This window comes from Marmota flaviventris, chromosome 1 (genome assembly GCF_047511675.1).
Source record: "Marmota flaviventris isolate mMarFla1 chromosome 1, mMarFla1.hap1, whole genome shotgun sequence".
Classification (NCBI taxonomy): Eukaryota; Metazoa; Chordata; class Mammalia; order Rodentia; family Sciuridae; genus Marmota; species Marmota flaviventris.
The window spans coordinates 196,066,931-196,086,505 of record NC_092498.1 but is presented as its reverse complement, the minus strand read 5'-3'; the positions used below and the strand labels follow the sequence as shown (position 1 = coordinate 196,086,505).

The 19,575-nt window shown below is 45.0% G+C and overlaps 1 protein-coding gene across 1 annotated transcript in view; it reads right to left on the bottom strand.

The window, feature by feature from the left end:
* Itga9 (integrin subunit alpha 9) overlaps positions 1–19,575 on the bottom strand; it is a 319,107-nt gene that overhangs the window by 155,203 nt on the left and 144,329 nt on the right. The window contains exon 16 of the mRNA XM_027932436.2: positions 9,064–9,213. Coding sequence (XP_027788237.2) covers positions 9,064–9,213 — 150 coding nt within the window. The remainder of the gene's footprint in view (positions 1–9,063; positions 9,214–19,575) is intronic.

The window sequence follows — 19,575 nt, the reverse complement described above, 5'->3', positions numbered from 1 at the left end:
AAATCCTTACTAGAAAGTCCTCCCTTCTGACCTAACAGGAAGGAGGATTCTCACTTCCAGCTGTCACCTTCAGAGGACAACTAGGTTTTTTTGGATTTGGTTATATTTGTTTAAAAAACACACACACACACTCATAATTACCGACCTGGATTGGATGCTTGTTTACAAGGTTGCCATGGCAACCAAGCCCCAGGCTAAGCCTTGAGAAGAGGAGAATTAGACTAGGTGGGGGATAAGTGCTGTTCAAATCCCACCCCAGGGGACTCCCTGGGAAGGCTATTTTAAGCTGAAATGAGCAAAGACACTTCCTGCTGAGCAATGTGACTTCACCGAAGGTCTCTGCCCTAGAGTGTGGCATTCTGCCTGGATGTCCGGAGTGACACCTCTGAGCTAGTGCTCCCCTAGTCCTGCATGAGTTCCTAGAAGCCCAGCCACGGGGAGTTCATGCCTGCAACCCTCATGACCCAGCCCAGAACTCAAAAACCTTTTTTGTATAACTGCCATGACCTGAGTGTAAGAGGTTCCTCCCTCCGGATTCTGTTCCTTTTTCCGGAACCCAGCACCACCCTTCACGTGGCACATTGTAAGAAGGCAGGGGGGGCGGACCCAGGAATTTCAGCTCTACTTCAGCCTGTGCCCAAAGGAAGGAAGGAAAAGTCTCATGGCCTGGTATGTGAAGCCAGCCATGCAGAATATCATGTCCTCGAGAGTAAACGAAACTCCAACAACTTTGTAAAATCAAAGCTGTGAAAAGCCTTCTATCCCAAGGTCTGAACAGATTGTCCTCTTTGGGTTTGTGATCATGGGAGCAGAAAGCGCTCTGCGGGTCTCCCTCTAAACACAAGCACGGCACCAATTTGGCGTCATGCCCGTGTGGACACTGGACGTGAGGAGTTCCCCTGCCTTGGCATCTTCTGGCTTATTCCACGGCTCCCAACATTGGGCAATGACATCTTTAAGTGATCCAGGTCAACCTCCGTGATAACTGCAGGGGAGCTGACCGCTCAGGCTAGATGCTACCAACTACTGTGGTTTGGACAAATGTCCCTCAAAGGCCCAGCCATTAAAGGCTTGGTCCCCAGCCCATACACTATTGGGAGGCTGGGAGGTGGGGGTCTAGCAGGAGGAGGAGGTTAGGTCACTGGGGGTGTGCCCTTGAAGGAGATATTGGGACCTCAGTCCCTTCTTTCTTCTCGCTCCCAGTAATGGAGTGAATGAGTCTCCCTTTCCTGAACTCTCCCCCATGATGTCCTGTGCCACCACAGACTCAAAGTAACAGGGTTAACTGGTTATGGACCAACACTCCAAAATTGTGAGCCAAAATAAACCTTTTCTCTGTTTAAGTTGATTTATCTTGGGTACTTGTTTTAGTAACAAAGTTGATTAACACCAAAACTTAATCCCCTAAGTCATATGTTAATGGTATCTGCAGTAGGTACCTTTGGGAGGTAATTAGCATTAGATGAAGTCATGAGAATGGGGACCTCCTGATGGCATTAGTGGCTTTTTAAAAGACCCACACTTTGCTTTATCTACCACATGATGCCTCCAGTATGCTATGATATGCAAGAAGGCCCTCCAGATTCAAAGCATATGCCAGTGTTATGCTCCTGGATTTCCCCACCTCCAGAGCTATATGTCAAATAAATCTATTTTTTTTTTTTATAAATTGCCCAGTCTCAGGTATTTTCTCATAGGAACAGAAAATGGACCAAGAAAGAAGTCTAATCCACTTTCAACTCCCAGCACAGTGCCCTTCTGAGATCCGCCTGGGATTGGATGGCCTTTTACGGACCACATTTCACATCCCTCTACAACACCCAACTTTTAATATCAACCATAAACTTTCTTCTAGGGACCTTCTGCCTCCAGAGATCAAATTTTTTCCTCCATGATTTTCATCTTTTTGTGTTCTATTTTCTTTTAAAGTTGCTATTAATAATTCACAAAAGAAAAAGACAGAGTGAACAAGGGGCTGGGGTTGTGGCTCAGTGTTAGAGCACTTGCCTGGCATGTATGAGGCCCTGGGTTGGATCTCAGCATCACATATAAATAAACAAATAAAAATAAAGATCTATTGACAACTAAAAAAATATTAAAGAAAAGAACAAGTTCAAATAAAGGGTCTGATGCCATCAGAGAGAAGGAAAAACTACGTAGGCTAGCTCTGTTTCAAGAAACTGCTAAGCCAGATGGGAGCAGGCAACTAGAAGTGAGAAAGATGGCTCCCAAACTGGAGAGGACCCAGTCAGGCCTCTCCCACCCACCTGGAAGGACACCTCCTAGTATGGGCCCAGGTAAACTGCCAAGAACAAGGACCTCACATTTGACATATCATATTTCATACATTAGATTCAAGTTGGTTATGAACTCCCAATTTTACCCCAAATACAGATTGCAGAATCACATCGGTTACACATCCACATTTTTACATAATGCCCTATTAGTAACTGTTGTATTCTGCTACCTTTCCTATCCCCTACCATCCCCCCTCCCTCCCCTCCCATCTTCTCTCTCTACCCCATCTACTGTAATTCATATCTCTCCTTGTTTATTTTCCCATTCCCCTCACAACCTCTTATATGTAATTTTGTATAACAATGAGGGTCTCCCTCCATTACCATGCAATTTCCCTTTTCTCTCCCTTTCCATCCCACCTCATGTATCTGTTTAATGTTAATCTTTTCTTCCTGCTCTTCCTCCCTGCTCTGTTCTTAGTTGCTCTCATTATATCAAAGAAGACATTTGGTATTTGTTTTTTAGGGATTGGCTAGCTTCACTAAGCATAATCTGCTCTAGTGCCATCCATTTCCCTGCAAATTCTGATTTTGTCATTTTTTAGTGCTGCGTAATACTCCATGGTGTATAAATGCCACATTTTTTTTATCCATTCATCTATTGAAGGGCATCTGGGTTGGTTCCACAGTCTAGCAATTGTGAATTGTGCTGCTATGAACATCGATGTCCAAACTTTGCAGAATGGCCTAACCTTATATTCTTTCAGAAGGGCTTTATATTTACTAAGCACTATTATAAGCCAGACAAGATATTAGGGATCAATGGCCAATAAGGTAAAGTAGACCTCTGCTCTCACTGGCCTTCCATTCTAGAGAAGGACACATAAAAGCAAGTGGATGAGAGAATAAACTATAATTGGTATCATAAAGGAATGAAATAGGCAGCTAGGTCAAGGAATTTTCTTTGCAAATTTAACAGGTCACTTCAGGACACAGCCCTGCCTTTGACAGTAGAAGCCCCCTCTCTCCTTTGCCCTTGGGATTGACCTTGGAGAAGAGGCCTATGGCATAGACACACAGCCAGACTTCTCTAGTTCCCCAAGAAAGTTGGTCTACTTGTGTTTTTCTCACACTTCAAACTAGATGGTTTTTACACCTCTTGCGTCATAGTGCCCTTCTAGAAAGTATTAGCCCAGAAGCAGATGCCTATAAAAGTAGGGTGATCTAGTTGAAACCAGGGTGCTGGATAGGAACCTAACACCCTCTAACACCCCTTCCTCTCCTCCTTCCTTTCTTGGTGCATCCAAACTGCTCCCTGGCTCCCAAGTGTGCAATCTGGAGTCCTCCAGGCTGAGTGGTCTTGGGATCCTCTCTGGTTCTGATGTCTGGAGTTACTCTTCTCTTGTCTTCCCTCTCAACCCCTCAGTTTTCCAGTCCTTCTGCAGAGACATTTATATCTGCTAAGGAAAATAAGCCTTGGAGTTGTACATATTGGCATTTTAAGCCAGCGGGGCACCTCAGTTGGGAGAGTATTACCTAGTGTCCAGGCTGTGCAAAAAGTGGGTTTTCACAGGCATGGGACTATACTCCTGCACACTCAGGCCTTGAGGGGCCTGACGTGGGAGGAACCAGTCCTAATTTCTAGCACAATGGAGACCCAAAGCTTATGCCTTCAACATGGTTAAAAATTAACATTAGGGTAAAACACCTCGATTTTGAGATAATAAAGTGGGGATTCCCAACCAATGTTGCCAGTCATACCGGTTTCACCTCGTTTTTGAAAAACAGACTCTTGTGCACATATGTACTGTGGTTTAAGTCAACAGAAGACCACATCACTGTCTCTGGTCCATGGTAAATTCCCTGGGGGATCATGGAGTACTTATTCTTTTTTTTTTTTTTTTTAAACAATAGAGCTTTGTTGAATCTGTCAGTGAAGAAACTCTGATGTCCAAACTTTGCAGAATGGCCTAACCTTATATTCTTTCAGAAGGGCTTTATATTTACTAAGCACTATTATAAGCCAGACAAGATATTAGGGATCAATGGCCAATAAGGTAAAGTAGACCTCTGCTCTCACTGGCCTTCCGTTCTAGAGAAGGACACATAAAAGCAAGTGGATGAGAGAATAAACTATAATTGGTATCATGAAGGAATGAAATAGGCAGCTAGGTCAAGGAATACAGGATAGACGAGAGATGGCTCTGCGAGGAGGTCAGATTTAGGTTGAAACCCTAAAACATGAAAAATTGGTCATTAGAAAAATGAGAAATTGTGCTATATATGTTTAGAAAGAATTGTAATGCATTCCACTATCATATATAAATAAAAAGAAAGAAGGAAAATTTTTTAAAAAGCAGGATGAGGAGCTTTAGAGAAACACTGTTGGCATGTACAAAGGTCCTGAGGCAGGAAAGGGCTTAGTAAGTTTGGAGTACTCTAACAGATGGCACTAGACAATTCTGGAGAGGTAGGGGCCCCATTGAGCAGCCTTGTGGACCTTACAAAGAGGAACAGCCATTGGAGGGGGTTAAGCAGGGAAGTGACCTGGTCTAGGTAACCAATAATGATGGCCTAGCCCGGGGGAAGGGAATTGAAACAGAAATGGAACAAAGAGGAGGGATTCAAGTACTATTTGGGGTGCAGCTGGCTCCTGAGTTCTCATTAAAAATCAGCTCTGCTTCCTGGAGTGGGCCTCGCTCTCAACTGCTCCGCCCCTTAAACTGAGCCAACATCTGGAAGACACATGGAGGAATCATGGAAGAATATCATTAAACTATCCCCTCCCCCCCCCCTTTTTTTTTATAATTAGGAAAAGCAGAACAAGCAAGAATTTCTCAGAACACTTCTCCGGCTCCTGGACAATATTCCCAATCCAGCAACAATATTTTTTTTTAATCTTTTAATTTCACGAGGAATTATATGGTTAAAAAAAAAAATAGCCCCCGGCCACACACCTCCCATAACTGTGCCCTTCTCTCAGGGGAAACTACTGTCGCACGTCTGTGTTTCTTTTGGTGATTGTTTCCACGTCTCTAGAAAACACACTGACAGGACAGTCCTGGGTTTACCAGATGAAGATGCTCTCTCACCGAATTCCCACCACGAAAGACAAGAACTGGTCTCAGGGACACAGGGGCTCTCTCCCTCCCTCCCTCCTGATGTGACAGGCAAATCCCTCCCTTCAGCTTCTTGATTGCCACGTTGGCTGAATCCGTATTCACACAGACTGTGGGACCCACCCCAGGAGTTTCTGGGTGTTTTTTTGGGGGGCGGGGTACTGGGTTGGCCTCAAGTGTTCCTTTCTCAACACACAAGATCCCATGAGAGGCTGCAGCTGCTGGTTCAGGGACCACACTTTAAGAAGTGATGCTCTCCTGGTGACCTCTACAGTAATAGACAGCTATTTCTCATTTCATCAAGTTTTACCATATCTCTTGACTCACCCATTTCAACGATTAAGGTATTAAGAGAACATCTGTCATTCTTCCTTTATCTCTATACACTTGAATTTGATGACATTTACATTTTATGCTATCACCACAGCTCTGATTTTAGCTTGACTGTAAAGACTGATAACCCACAGTTCGAATGTTATCATGGCTACCTGATTGTTTTTTCATAGCAGAGACAAGACAGCTGTCATGGTTATATACCCTTCTCTACGGAGACAAAGGTACAGTCCAGGAAGATCTGACTTCTATTTATGGGAGAATGTTCTGCTGTGAAGTATCTTCCTTATATTCTTCTACTCATTCAAAATCCCACATTTTGATGGAACTGGCAAAACATGCTAAGTGAAATAAGCCAATCCTGAAGAATCAAAGGCTGATGTTTTCTCTGATATGTGGATGTTAATTCACAATAAGGAGGGTAGTGAGGGAAGAACAGAGGTACTTTGGAATTAGATAGAGGGGAGTGAAGGGAGAGGAGGGGACATGGGATTAGGAATGATAGAAGAATGAATCGGACACTATTACCCTATGTATACACGTGATTAGACAACCTGTATAACTATATCATGTACAACCAGAAGAATGAGAAATTATACTCTATTTACGTATGATGTCTCAAAATGCGTTCTACTTCATGTATAACTAATTAGAATAAAAAATTCATTCAAAACAAAAAAAAACACATTTTAACTTGTTTTATATTTGAACCATGACATATTGATCATATTTCTATCTTTCTAGGAGTTTTTATTTTTCCGTATATGTGTATACGATAATTTTGTTTACCTTACTTATAAATCAATGGGCCCTTAAATTTCCCTTTTTTAAAAAAAGAATTATTTCTCTTTAAGCCTAGGAACTGTTATTCCATTTTATCTCTTATAATTTCTTTTTTCTTTTGTTTATCTTTCACTTTTTCTGGTTTTCTCACCACTTTGACATAAGAGTTTTAGAGATTTATCCTTTTGGTTGTTCTGAGATTTCTTACCATTGTCTTCTAATTCTTTCACTGAATATTTGGCTCTGGAGTTATTTCCTTGTTCTCAGATTCTTCTTTTGAAAAGGAAATAGAGAGGCTGTGCATGCTGGCGCAGGCCTATAGTCCCATCAACTCGGGAGGCTAAGGCAGGAGCATCACAAATTCAAAGCCAGCCTCAGCGAGGCCCTAAGCTACTTAGCAAGGCCCTCTCTCACTATAAAAAACAAAAAAGTGCTGGGGATGTAGCTCAGTAGTTAAATGCCTCTGGGTTCAAACCCTGGTATCAAATAAAAATTTTTTTTTTTTTTTTTAAAGAAAGAAAAAAGAAATAGAGGATTGGGGATGTAGCTCAGTGGTAGCGTGCTTGCTTAGCATGCATGAGGCACTGGGTTCGATTCTCAGCACCACATACAAATAAAGATCCATCAACAACTAAAAAGTATTAAAAAAAAAAAAAAAAGAGTCGGGTTCATTGTAGAAACTGTGCCCCAGGCTTGATAGACACTGAACTGCGCAGGCAGCTACCTCACTGGGTCAGTTCAGAGATGCAAAGTTTTAAAATGATTCCTGTACCCTCTGCTTAAACCATTTCTATAACACATATAAGAATGTTTATCAGGCCAGCAAGATTTTACTTTTGAAAGTCGAGTGATCCTAGCACTAGGAAACACTTTCCTGGAGTTATCATAATATTCTGATTTACTAGGTCTCCAGCCTGGCCTCTTCCTCCCATTTCACCGTCAGAGGAGAACATGAAGCTGCAATTCCCAGGGGTCTTCTCTCTCTCCTCTTCTCCCTGCTTTCTTCATGCTGCACGTTAAGGCCAGCCCTCCCCTCTGCCCCATCACTCAGGTACCCTATGTCCTTTCATTTCTCCCTTTATTCTAGTGGAGCCTGTTCCCAGTATCAGTGACCAGAAGGACCTGCAGGCCACCCTCTCATGGCACTTGTGCTTTGAGAGAAGCTTATGCTTTAAGTCAAAAGCAGCATCATGAATGTGAAACCAGTCTTGAAAATCAGGATTGGGTCCCATTCTCCCCCTCCCTGCCCTGCAAAGGACAGGTAGCTGATTATCAAAAAAAAAAGGAAGTAGGTAGATAGCAATCCCCATCACCTAACAGCCTCTGGGGGAGGGAAAGGATCACATTTTCCAACACAAGCCTGATCACCCCCTGGATGGCTCTCTTCCTGCACTTTTGGTTACCATGTAGGCAGGATGGGAGGAGGGGACATGAGAAGAAAGGAAGCCTCCAATCTATGAAAGGGGCAAGACACCCCCAGTCCTTTGGGCACCAGATCTGGACCCTTCCTCTCCAGAGGAGTCACTCTCTCTGTTGTATCCTTTAAATAAAACTTTTTGCTCTTGCCTCAATGTTTCTTGGGTGTTTAATCTTCAACACCAGGGAACAGGGACCCGATCCTGATGTTTAAGACCAGTTTCAAAAGGTAGTAGTGCCCCGGGTGCCTGTATGTGCAGAAGGCACTGACCACTGCAGGCCCTTCTCTAGTGGACATGAGTGGAGGCACCAATGGTTACCTGCACATCCTTCCACAGAGAACTGTCCTCAGCTGGGAGTCCAAAGAGGGCTGCACTCTCCTTCCACCCAATCCCCAGGGCCAGCCAACACTGACTCATACAGAGTACAAAAGGTACCAGCATCATCGCCTCAGAGGAGAATAATTCTCAGGTGTCATTTATGCTCCTGGATCTCCCTGAGCTTCCATTTGCCACTCAAATCTGCAAGACAGGGGTCACTGTTCTGCAGTTTCCCCCTCTGTTCAGGGCAATCTAAAGAATTGCAAAGGCAGGTGGTTCTGAAAGGCTCTGCCCCTGCCCTGCCCAGAGGATTGGATTACCCCTCCCCAAAACAGTTTTTCTGATCCTGCCCAGGGTCTCGGACCATGGTGAGTTTGTGTTTTAATGAAAGATTTAGAGCACATTTCAGATCACACATTCCTTGCATGTTTCCTTGTACCGTTACGGCTCACGGCAGACTGAATCAGTTCCCAGGCTCACCTCTAGTTCAGGTGCCCTGCCTCCAATGTCACTTCAAAGCTCCTCCACAGAGCAACCCATCCCAGAATCTGATGAGCATGGAACAGGTCAGGTCCCCACCCACATTTGTAGGGGGCTCTGGCTTCAGGGGCATGTGGGTCAGGCATGTATAACTCTGCCACCATTACAGTAAGATGCAATTCTTGCTTCTTCTTTACTGCATTCCCTCCCCCACCAATAAAACATTCAGAGAGTACCTACTGTATACCCATCTAAATCTGCCAACAGTTTCGAAACAGCTGGTGTATCATTCTGCAGATTTGAAAGGGAAGCCCAGTGAGGGGGTGTGCCCTGGCCATTATTCTGGGTCATTTCTGTGGGCTTTCAGGGTCTGACCTGATTCTTTTGGGCAATCTTTTGTCCCTTTTTCCAGCGCAGAACTGGAGTCAAAGCCGGCAGCTCCCTCTCCTCCTCGCCAGTCACATGTGCTCCGAGGCTGTAGGCAGCTTCGAACACTATGGGGCTGATGACGTCCTGCACCCTCCGCTGCAACGACAAACAAGCAGGCAGGTTAACCACAGGTCCCCACCGACAGCCACGGAGATTCCTGTTCACATAGGGCTTTCACAAGAATTGATTCCCAGGATCCTCACAGCCACCCTTGTGAGGTCAAGTCTGATAACTTTGGTTTTTCAGATGAGGTTAGCCCAGCCTCTGCAGTTATCATCTTGCCCCACTCTGCAAATGGGGGAGTGCTTTTTGCTTCACCTTTCATGGTGCTAAATCATCTCCTCTTGGGCATGTGAAGCACATTACTTTACTCATCTTCCAGAAATTCCTAGGTGGGAAAGCATTGGCACTCTACAGCTAACCCTCTGCATTCGTGGCACTTGGATAATCGAGGCTCTTTTGCATTGAGATTATGGATTGGTTGTTAGGGCAGGGGACTCAGACACCAGTGTACCTCCACCCCAAGTCAGTTATCAGGGATGAAAGTCTGACTTCTGGCCTTGTGTCCTTTTCTTTTCCACCAAGTTAAATGAAGTTAAAGAGGATTCAACTCTGCCTCACTCATTGTTTTTATTGCACTTGCCTCCGAGAAGCAGGTATGGCTCCTGAGTTTATTGGGCCATGGAACCCTGTGTTTCCTCAGACTTCCTTGGGCTCAGTGTTGAGAAGAACATACTCAGAGATGCAGGAGGGTAGATTAGAAATCTCTCATAGCAGCCCAGGAGGGGAGAAGGTGGGACAGAGATCAGGACAGCGTGAGTTGGGGAGGCAGGTGTGGCTGGGCCCGTGGCTCCCTAGCTGTGGGGGACGGGGCAGAGGGGCACAGATGACTTCAGGAGTGGATTGCTGAGTGACTAACAGATGATTATATCTGTGCTCAACAAAGCATTTGCATAAATAGCATAGGGGACCTCTCTAGGAGGGTGATAGAGGCAGCTTTGGATTAACTCTTTCCAGAATCTTCTCAGGAACTCCAGATTCTAGGAGCAGATTTTAGATTCTCATCCTTTCCAGGAGTGAGTCACACACTCACTCTCCAGTACCTTCCTGCCTGCTGGCTCTGCTTACCAGACCTTGAAGATGTTGGGTGGTATGGAGAAGAATGAATGAATGCAATCCTAACATGTTTATAAGTAAATTATCTTTCTTTAAGCCTGTCTCAAGTTTTAGCATTTTAGTTATTCATGTCAAAGTACGTGAGCTCTGGGCTGGGGATGTAGCACAGCGGTACTACACTGTTGTTCTCAGGGAGGATGGAAAGATGGCAGTGGGGGACCGCGATCACTTCACATTTCCCTGTTCCCAGCTGATTTCAGGGACTGGGCTAAGCCCTTTCATAGACATTTGACTGAAACCTCACAGCCCCTGAGTTGGTATATTACTGTCTCCATTTTACAGAGACGGTAACTGAGATACGAGAGTTCAAATAAATTCCCTCCATCCCAAAGCGAGTTAAGTGCTAGAACCAGACTTTACTCTTAGAACCGCAAGCAAAAAGACCTTCCTTGTCCATTATATACTATTTTTAAAAAAGCATTCCAACCACTTTCAGTTCCAGAATAACTCTAAAAAATGACTTATTTGCTTAAGAGCATATTGAGCAAAGAGGGAAGGGAATGTGACACACACTCTAGGCTGAAGGTGAATGAATGACAAATAACTAGAAAACGGGCAGTTTTCAAACATGCAGTCCTTCAAGCAGTGGCTGATGGGGAGGGAACCTTTACCCAGGGCCTATCTTATTTTGGGTGAGTATTTTGACATCTAGGGGCGTGGATGCTGCTCTCTGGAAATGACAGGATGAACCTGTCTTAATTAAGAAATTGGAAAAACAGCTTCCTATTCCATGGAGCAGACAGGAAGTCAAACCCCACGGAGCTGTGGGTGGGGACAGAGGAGGGTGAAGCACTTAGAAACAGGCTGACACCCTCAGAAGCACAGCCTCTCCTTCCTGGACTGGGCTTGTTTTCTTTGAGCTGTGGAGGAAAAGTAGCGGCCCCATTTAGTGGTTTCCTGGTCATTTTTGGAAGCACAGATTCCCTCTGCTCAGCGATTAAGTGGAAGAACACCTCAGGATGGAGAGAGGCCTAGGGCTCTGGCACAGACCACCGTTACCGAAATTTTACTACTTAAAGTCACTTTTACTACGAACTGAAACTTCTGAAGGTGAACATGTTCTGACCAATGGGAAGGTCAGAATCTACCTCTTCCTGTTAAAAAATCTACAGGAGTCTCTCGCTTTGAACATTGTAGGAGCCCCCATGGAGAAGAACACCCAGACTGGAAGCAGAACTGGCAGTGGCTAAGGTTTTATAGGGAACTTAACATACACTCCATTTGGGATTTATTGGGTGCTTACTTTATGCCAGGCAATGTGCTGGGCCACAGGGAGCCAGACATGAAAGACCTTCTGGGAATTATTGGTTACAGGGGACACAGGCATGCAGTGACAGTGCAGAGCACAGGCAGCAGGGCAGAGGTGGCTTTGGGGACACAAAGTAAGGACACCTGGTTCATACTGCGCTGGCAGGTATCCCAGAGGAGGTTCCCCTGGGCTAAGTTGGAAGACAGGAGGTCAGCCAGAGAGCGGGCAGGAGGCCCAGCTGGCACAGCAGTGGACAGAGGGCACTAGGTGTCTGGCAGACTATATATGACTCCCAGAGGTGGGAAGGTCAGGCTGGCCGGCCAGAGTGGAGAGGAGGCTCAGGCCCAAAGCAGATCCAAGGCAGCCTGGAAAGCTGTGTGAACGTCATCGTCAAGTTCTGGAAGATGGGGGAGGGGGTTAACATGGTGACAGCGGCTATGTTCTAGAAAGATCTTTCTAGCTGCAGCATAGAAGAGGGAGAGGAGGCAAGGGAGGAGTCTACCGACGGGAAAAGATAATGAGGGTCTGAATCAATGGGATAGAGAAAAGGGGACCTGGCTACCTGGCCAAGGGAAGGCAGGTGCAGCTGACTGGGAGAAACACTCAGGTGACTGGGTTGCACCCCTGGCTCTATGACTCTAGGCAAGCTGGACCTGCAGCCTGTGGCACTGCTGCCTGGCCGTGGGACTTAGCAACCTGCTCCACAGCTGCTTTTCCCCACTGAGAAATGAAGGCTCTTCTCTTTTTCAGCTCACCAGCAATGACGGTGAAATGAAAACAGGAAGAGCTGGCCTCACTTTAAATTTGCAAATAACACAGAAGGTCAGCAAATAAGCAGTTAGCACTAAGCCAGTTAACTGTGTCGGGGAAAATCCTCTAAGTTTTTTTTTTTTTTTTTTAAAGAGGCCACAGAATTTTTTTTTTTTCCAAAACATGTGATCTTTTTGTCCCCTCCAGCCTGTGTCCTATTGCTCTGTATCCAACCCCACTTCCGTCTAGGATGACCTTGCAGACTCCTGGAAATGAGAAATCGTCACACACTAGATGCCCTTTCCTTCAACAGTATGATCAGGTCCCTCCACAGACCACGTGTTCGACAGTGGCCCCACAAGACTGTACCGCCAGTGACCTTCCAACCGTCTTTGTGTAACTACACTCTCCTGTGCTACACGGTGGCAAATCTCCTACTCAGGCCTTTCTCAGAACATCCTCCTCATTCAGTGACTCACGGCTGTAATTAGAATGGCACTTGTATGTCAGGGGCTATTTTAAAATTCTCATACACTCCAAGATTCTTTTAAAAGCAAACTGAGAATTTCGCACTTCCAGAAATACAATGACTTACTAAAGATGGATCCTCCCAGTGGCCACTGGAAATGTTGAACGTGCAAACGTGCACCCTTATTTAAAAGTACCAAGGAACCATCAAGACAGCCAGGACTTCAGAGCTCAGGGTCCCCCCAAAAAAGGACAGAACATAGAGGTGGCCCCAACATCAACTGGTGTTTTCATCGCTGGTGAGTCTCCAGATTTGGGAGCAAGCAGTGTGGGATGAACCTGAACAGGAAGAATGGCCAAGAGGTCCAGGGTCTGGGCTTCTGAGCTCAGCTTCGGGTCGTCTTGGGAATCTGTGGCGATGACACTTAAGAGCTCTGGATTCCAGAGGACAAGTCATGGAGAAAAACAAGCATACTGAGGTGAGGCCAAGGTTGATGCCACATTTCTCCACAAGGCACTGGGTAATTCCACAGCAGCCCATGAGACCAAGATATCAAGCTGAAGACAGAGGCCAAAGTTCTGAGAAGGCAAGAAAGTTTAACTAGAGACTGGAAAGCAGAAGAGAGGACCCGTGACCTAAAAGGGTGAGCCAATAGGAAATATTCAGGTCCAAGTGGAGAAGAGAAAGAATAGAAAATGAACTTGAGAAACTTACATGATTACATAATATACCTAGCACAGTGACGATCGCAACATAGGTGAGAAGAAAGCGGTGGCTATTATTATCTTTGCTGTAATTTTTAAAAATGACTTCATAAGAAAATTTGTCAAAACTGCCGTATTGCTAAAGGAATTCTTATGAGCTGTGCATGTAGCAGGATCTATTTTTTCATCTCATAAGTTGAGACCAACTGTGGTTCAAAAATGAATTACAAAATGAACTGACAAATGAAAACCCAGGGAGAAAATTCTAGAAATAATCTTAGACAAAACTTTATGAAAGGCACCGCTGACTACAATAGTTTTCCAACACAGGATTTATGCTGGGCAAAGGCGACAAAGCTTTGTCTTCAGATGAGTTGAGTTATAAACACTGGCTAGACAGCCAGAGCTCCAAATCCAGTTGAATTCAACCAACTCTAGAAATCCCATCAGGACAGCAGGAAATAAGTGGTAAGCAAATCAGTATATCTGGTTTCTGAAAGTTTCTCAATGAGTTTAGAGATTTTAATTATGGCCACATTAATTTATATGCAATACCATATTACATTAATGGATATCATCAGTCTGACACATATGACCCTTTGGCAAGCATTAGTGCTCAGTAAGGGTAAGAAAGCTCTCTGATTAACATGTTTACATAAATTATTCTATTGGACTATGAAATTCACAAACCCCACTGATGCTTTAGACTCTTTGAAGATAAATCAACATCTAACTGGATATTTGGAAAATGGTTTGCTTCTGTGGTTTTTTTGTTTTGTTTTGTTGGTGGGGGCAGACTGTGGCTGTGGGAACAGGATCTCAGCTCTGCCTTGAGTTCCCATCTCCTGGACAATATGGAGCATGTTCCTATCTGAAAGGGTGGAATGCAGCAGCAGTGGCCAGGACACGGAGCTCAAGGTAGGGCTGGGAATGACAGTGTGTGGAGTGGCTGAGCAATGTGAGGGGCAGATATTGCAGTGACCATCCATGAGGAACATCCATGGGTGGCCTTCTGCCAACACTTGGCTGCTGTGTGCCTTCTTCCTGGCACCACACAAGGCACAGAGAAGCAGAGAGGATGCAAGCAGGGAGAGATGAGAGTGGAGAACAGAAATGCAGATGAGAAGGGGCCCAAGCAAGAACCGTGGGGACCCGATGAGGGAGGAATCGCATCTGAGCCAGAGGGGAATGGATGTGGGAGTATCGAGGTCTTGGAGAGCAGGTAGCCCTGCAAGGAGAACTCAAAGTTCAGCAGGCTGACAGGGGAATGGGAATGAGGGCCATGGTAGCAGTTACTGAAGACAATATGGATGCCTAATGGACGGTCCCAAGGAATGGGGGAAGCATGATAATAGGGAAAGCAAGGACTTTGAAATCAGATGGTGCTTGGTCAGAGGGAGACCCAAACTGTGGGATCTTGGTCACCTCGCTTCCTCTCCAAACCTGTTTTCTGAGATGTAAAATGGGTTGTCAGAATCAACCTTGCCCAATTGCTTTGAAGATCAGACACACTAAGCTACTCATCAAGCACCTTGGAGAGCTCCAGGCACTCTGGGGAAACTAGGGGCTGCATCCTCTTGATCACCACCACCTCTACCTGAGGAGAGAGAGCCGGGCAAGACCACAAGGTGGAGGGCAGCGAGGTTGGGAGACACAGAGGGAAAGCAGGGAACAGCAGGCCTCAGGGCCTCAGGGGAAGGAGATGGCCTTTCGTTCTATGGCAATGAAGATAACCATGAATTTTTTGTTACCCTTAAGGAAAGAACCCCAGAGGCAACCTGAAGGAATGACACAGATGGAAGAGAGTAAGGACAGGCTCTTTACAGGGTGCGGGCAGTCCAGCTGCATGCTCGTAGCCATCAGCAGGCCACACCTCCTGTGCAGGGGACTGTCCTTGGTCAAGTGAGAGCCACCTCACCTGGGGTTTATGTTCCTCACTCCTTCCCACAGGGCCTCCCCCAAGCCTGACTAGCTGCTTAGGGGCACAGAAAGGACCCCACACCTCAACTGGGACAACTTGAGGTACAATCTGTTTTCCAGAGCTTTCTGGGGTTAGCATGAGGCTCGTCTCCAGCCAAAAGCTAGTTCTTACTCAGCTCCTTCTCCTGCCCCCTCTGGCTTCCCTGGTTCTCCTCCTGAGACCCCCCCCCCCCCCGCCACACACACACGCCCCTGTGTGAACTTCAATCCCTCTTTCAGGTTCTGCTTCTAGGCAGCAACCTAATGTTACCCAAAACTATGGCAACAAAACACACTCACAACATATAGATAAAATATGAACGGTTGGAGGTAGGGGGAGAGAGAGTCCACCCGTCTTCATTCTGCGCTCCTAGACTCTAAAGGACACCAAGAATGCAGCAGGGATCTGAGGAGGAAGCTGCAGCCAGGGAGGTCTTTGAATCAAAGAGGAGAGGGACGCTCCCTCTACCCTGTGAACCCCAGCCTCTTCTCAGGAAGGAAGCGTGGCTAAAAGATGGCTGCAAATGGTCTCGAAAATGAACCAGTCAGGCCCGGACAGCTCCTAGGAGATGCTGGTCTGCAGGAGACAAATTCCTCCTGTTCCGACTGCGGCCTGCACACCCAGCATTGAGTGTGCCGTGTATCACGTAATGACTGGTCCCCATGCCCATCTCTACCACCACCACACTCTAAGATCAAAGTGGCTTGATCAGATTCTGAAGGAAGCTCATTCCACATCTGCTCAGACCTAGGCCCGAGATAATAGTGTACATGCATGCCTACTGCATTCTGGACTCAGTGTTGTGTGATTTACACAGGTAATAAACTAAGTCCATTTCCCCCATATTTGATTGGTGCATTACAGTTGTATGTAATGGGGAGGATTTGTTATGTATTTATACATGTACACAATGTAACAATATTATTTGGCCAATATCATTCCCCAGTGTTTTTCCCTTTCTCTTCTATTCTCTCTCCCTGTGGTCTCTTTCCTCTATTCTACTGATCTCCCTTCAATTTTCATGAGAGTCCCCCACCTTTCTTTTCCTTTTTCCTCTGTAGCTTCCACACATGAGCCATGTGACCCTTGACATTCTGGGTTTGGCTTATTTCATTTAACATAATGCACTCAAGTTCTATCCACTCTCCTGTAAGTGACAATTTCATTTTCCTTTATGGCTGAATAAAACTCCATTGTGTACATATACCACATTTTCTTTATCCATTAATACACTGATGGACACCTAAGTTGGTTCCATAGTTTGGCTATTGTGAACTATGCTGCTATAAACATGGCTATACATGTGTCACTGTAGTGTGATGACTTTAATTCCTTAGAATAAATACCAAGGAGGTATAACTGAGTCAGACCTCTATTTTGAAAGTCACAGACGTCAGGAGATTCCCATATACAGCAGCCACTGTCAGTGCCCTGGACAAAGGCCCTTGATCGGCTGGTGTACCTATTCCTAGCTGCTAAGAGCTTTGGCCATCAACATCTCACACCTACAACCTTCTTAGAACTGCCCTGGGAAGGTAGGTGCCATCTCTAGAGTAAGCCTTCAAAGAGATGCCCTGTGACAGGGAGAGCTCGAAGACGACCCCAATGACCCATGCCCTTGTATAATCCCCTCCCCTTGAGTGTATGCCCTTGTATAAAGTGAAGGAAGAACTGGACCTTGGTGGATGTCACTGCTGCGATTATGCTACATTACTTGGCAAAGGGGAAGAGAGTTTGTAGATGTAATTAAAGTCCTGAATCAGCTGAATTGAGTTAATAATATGGGAAGTTTTCTGGTGAGCTTATGTGGGTGGCCCCTTGGTGACTGGAAGCAGTAGACAGCCTCCTGATGACCTTAAAGAAGCCAGTCACCATGTGCTCCACAACTGTAAGGAAATGAATTCCACCAACAACCACAGGAGCCTGGAAGACAACCCCCGACCTCAGCCAAGACCCCAGCCCAACACCTGGATTTCAGCCTTGTGAGACCCTGAACAGGGGACTAGCAACACCCAGACTCCTGATCCATAGAAGCTCTGAGATAATAAGCGTGTATTGTTTCAAGTTGCAAAGTTTGTCATTTCTTGAAATAATCTAGAAAATGAACTCATGCCTGACTCTTCTAGCTGGAGGATACAGTGGGGTAACAGCCCACCACCCACATCACTGGGTAGGATGAGCTCTATTTCAGAGTTCCTCCATGGCATAGACTGAGGCTAGACTCTTCCTGAGGCCACATGTCTACTCAACTTTCCCCTGCTTTATTCGGTTGCCCTCCCTCCGACAGCATCCCTCACCATCACCAGTAAATCTCAGGCAAAACTCCTCAGCATAGATTCTGCTTCTAGGAAACAGGGATACCGTGGAATAAATTCCCTACTGAACTTGTGGTTTAAGTCTCCTCAAAGAGGTGAGAAAGGCTGGATAAGTGCCAGGGTGACTCAGAGCTCCGTCTGACCAGAACCCAAGGAGATCCTCATCAACTTTGGGGAAAGGAAGTGTCCTGCATTTTGACCATTGTTCTCCATTGCTTTCCAACCTGGACTTTCAACTTTGCCCTTCTCTTATTTATTCTCAAAAATAACAGAAACAGGTCTCCAAGAATAAATCTTAGGACTCAAGGGGTAAAGATACAGAGCAGACCCTGGCCACCTCAGGACAATCGTGTGTGTGTGTGTGTGTGTTTCTCTAGCTGTTCATGAAACATCTTTGTCTGGTGTATGAGGTACTGATGTTGATGAAATACAAAGCTTGGATAGAAAAGGACCAGGGCTGGGCATGGTGGTGCATGCCTGTAATCCCAGTAGCTCAGGAGGCTGAGAAAAGAGGATGGCAGGTTTGAAGCCAGCCTCAGCAACTTAGAGAGGTTATAAGCAACCTAGTGAGACCCAGTCTCAAAATAAAAAGGGCTGGGGATGTGGTTCAGTGGTTGAATGCCTTTGAGTTCAATCCTTCAATCCCTGGTGAAGGAAGGAAGGAAAGGAAGGAAGGAAGGAAGGAAGGAAGGAAGGAAGGAAGGAAAGGGCAAGGACTTAGACCATCCGCAAAGTTTATAATGAGCTCTTTGACCCTAAAGACTTGGTCTATTACTACAGGTCACGTAAATGATATACTGTTCTATTACAGTGAACCAAAATTATATTCTCAAGCAGAGGTCAGTAACCTCAGGGAGTCTGTGAACCTAAATGGAGAAAGAAATTACAACTTTTTAAGAAAAATATTCATTTTTAGTTTTAGGTGGACACAATATCTTTATTTTTTTTTTTTAATTTTTACATGGTGCTGAGAATCAAACCCAGTGCCTCACTCATGCTAGGCGAGCACTCTACCACTTGAGCCACAGCCCCAAGAAATTAAAACTTTTTGAAAAAATTTTTTTCCAGTGGCAGATGGACACAATACCTCTATTTTATTTATTTTTATGTGGTGCTGAGGATCGAACTCAGTGCCTCACACATGTTAAGCAAGTGCTCTACCACTGAGCTACAACCACAGCCCTATGTTTTTATTAATACATAATCAAAATTTAATATTTTCTTCCACCACAAATTTAAGCAGCAAACCACTTAAGCCCTACAAAGTCCTAAGACTCAGTCATCAATAAAATCTTCAATATTTTCACATATTACTGTTTTAGATACTTTGAAAAATTGTTGCATAAGTCCTTTAAATTTTCAGTTATCATTATGTAATGCATTATAAAAAACAGGTATATTAGTATATCACAAGTTGTGGTTTTTAAAAAACATTCCCATAACTGCATTTCAATATAATTGGATTTCTTTGAAATTGTTCTATTGCATGCATTTAAAAATATTCTTCTGAGAAGGGATCTCTCAACTGTTATAGGAATCCATGCGATGCACAGAAATGGGTAAGAACTTTAAATAGTAAAGGATGATGAAAAGAACCATCCTGTGATCTCTGAAATGCTTCATAATATACTTAATAAGTACAGAAAGAAACATTATGTTGCTTCAGTCTTCATGGGTTAGATGAATGCCCCAGTCTCAGCAGTTAAAAATATACTGTCCATTACATTTTATGACAAGTTCAGGGTCTGAGCTCAAGATCACCCCAGGATCCCTAGGATTTTAAGAATTGGGTCCCGAATAGCTGTGCAGTCTGGATGAAGCAAAGCCACTTGGAA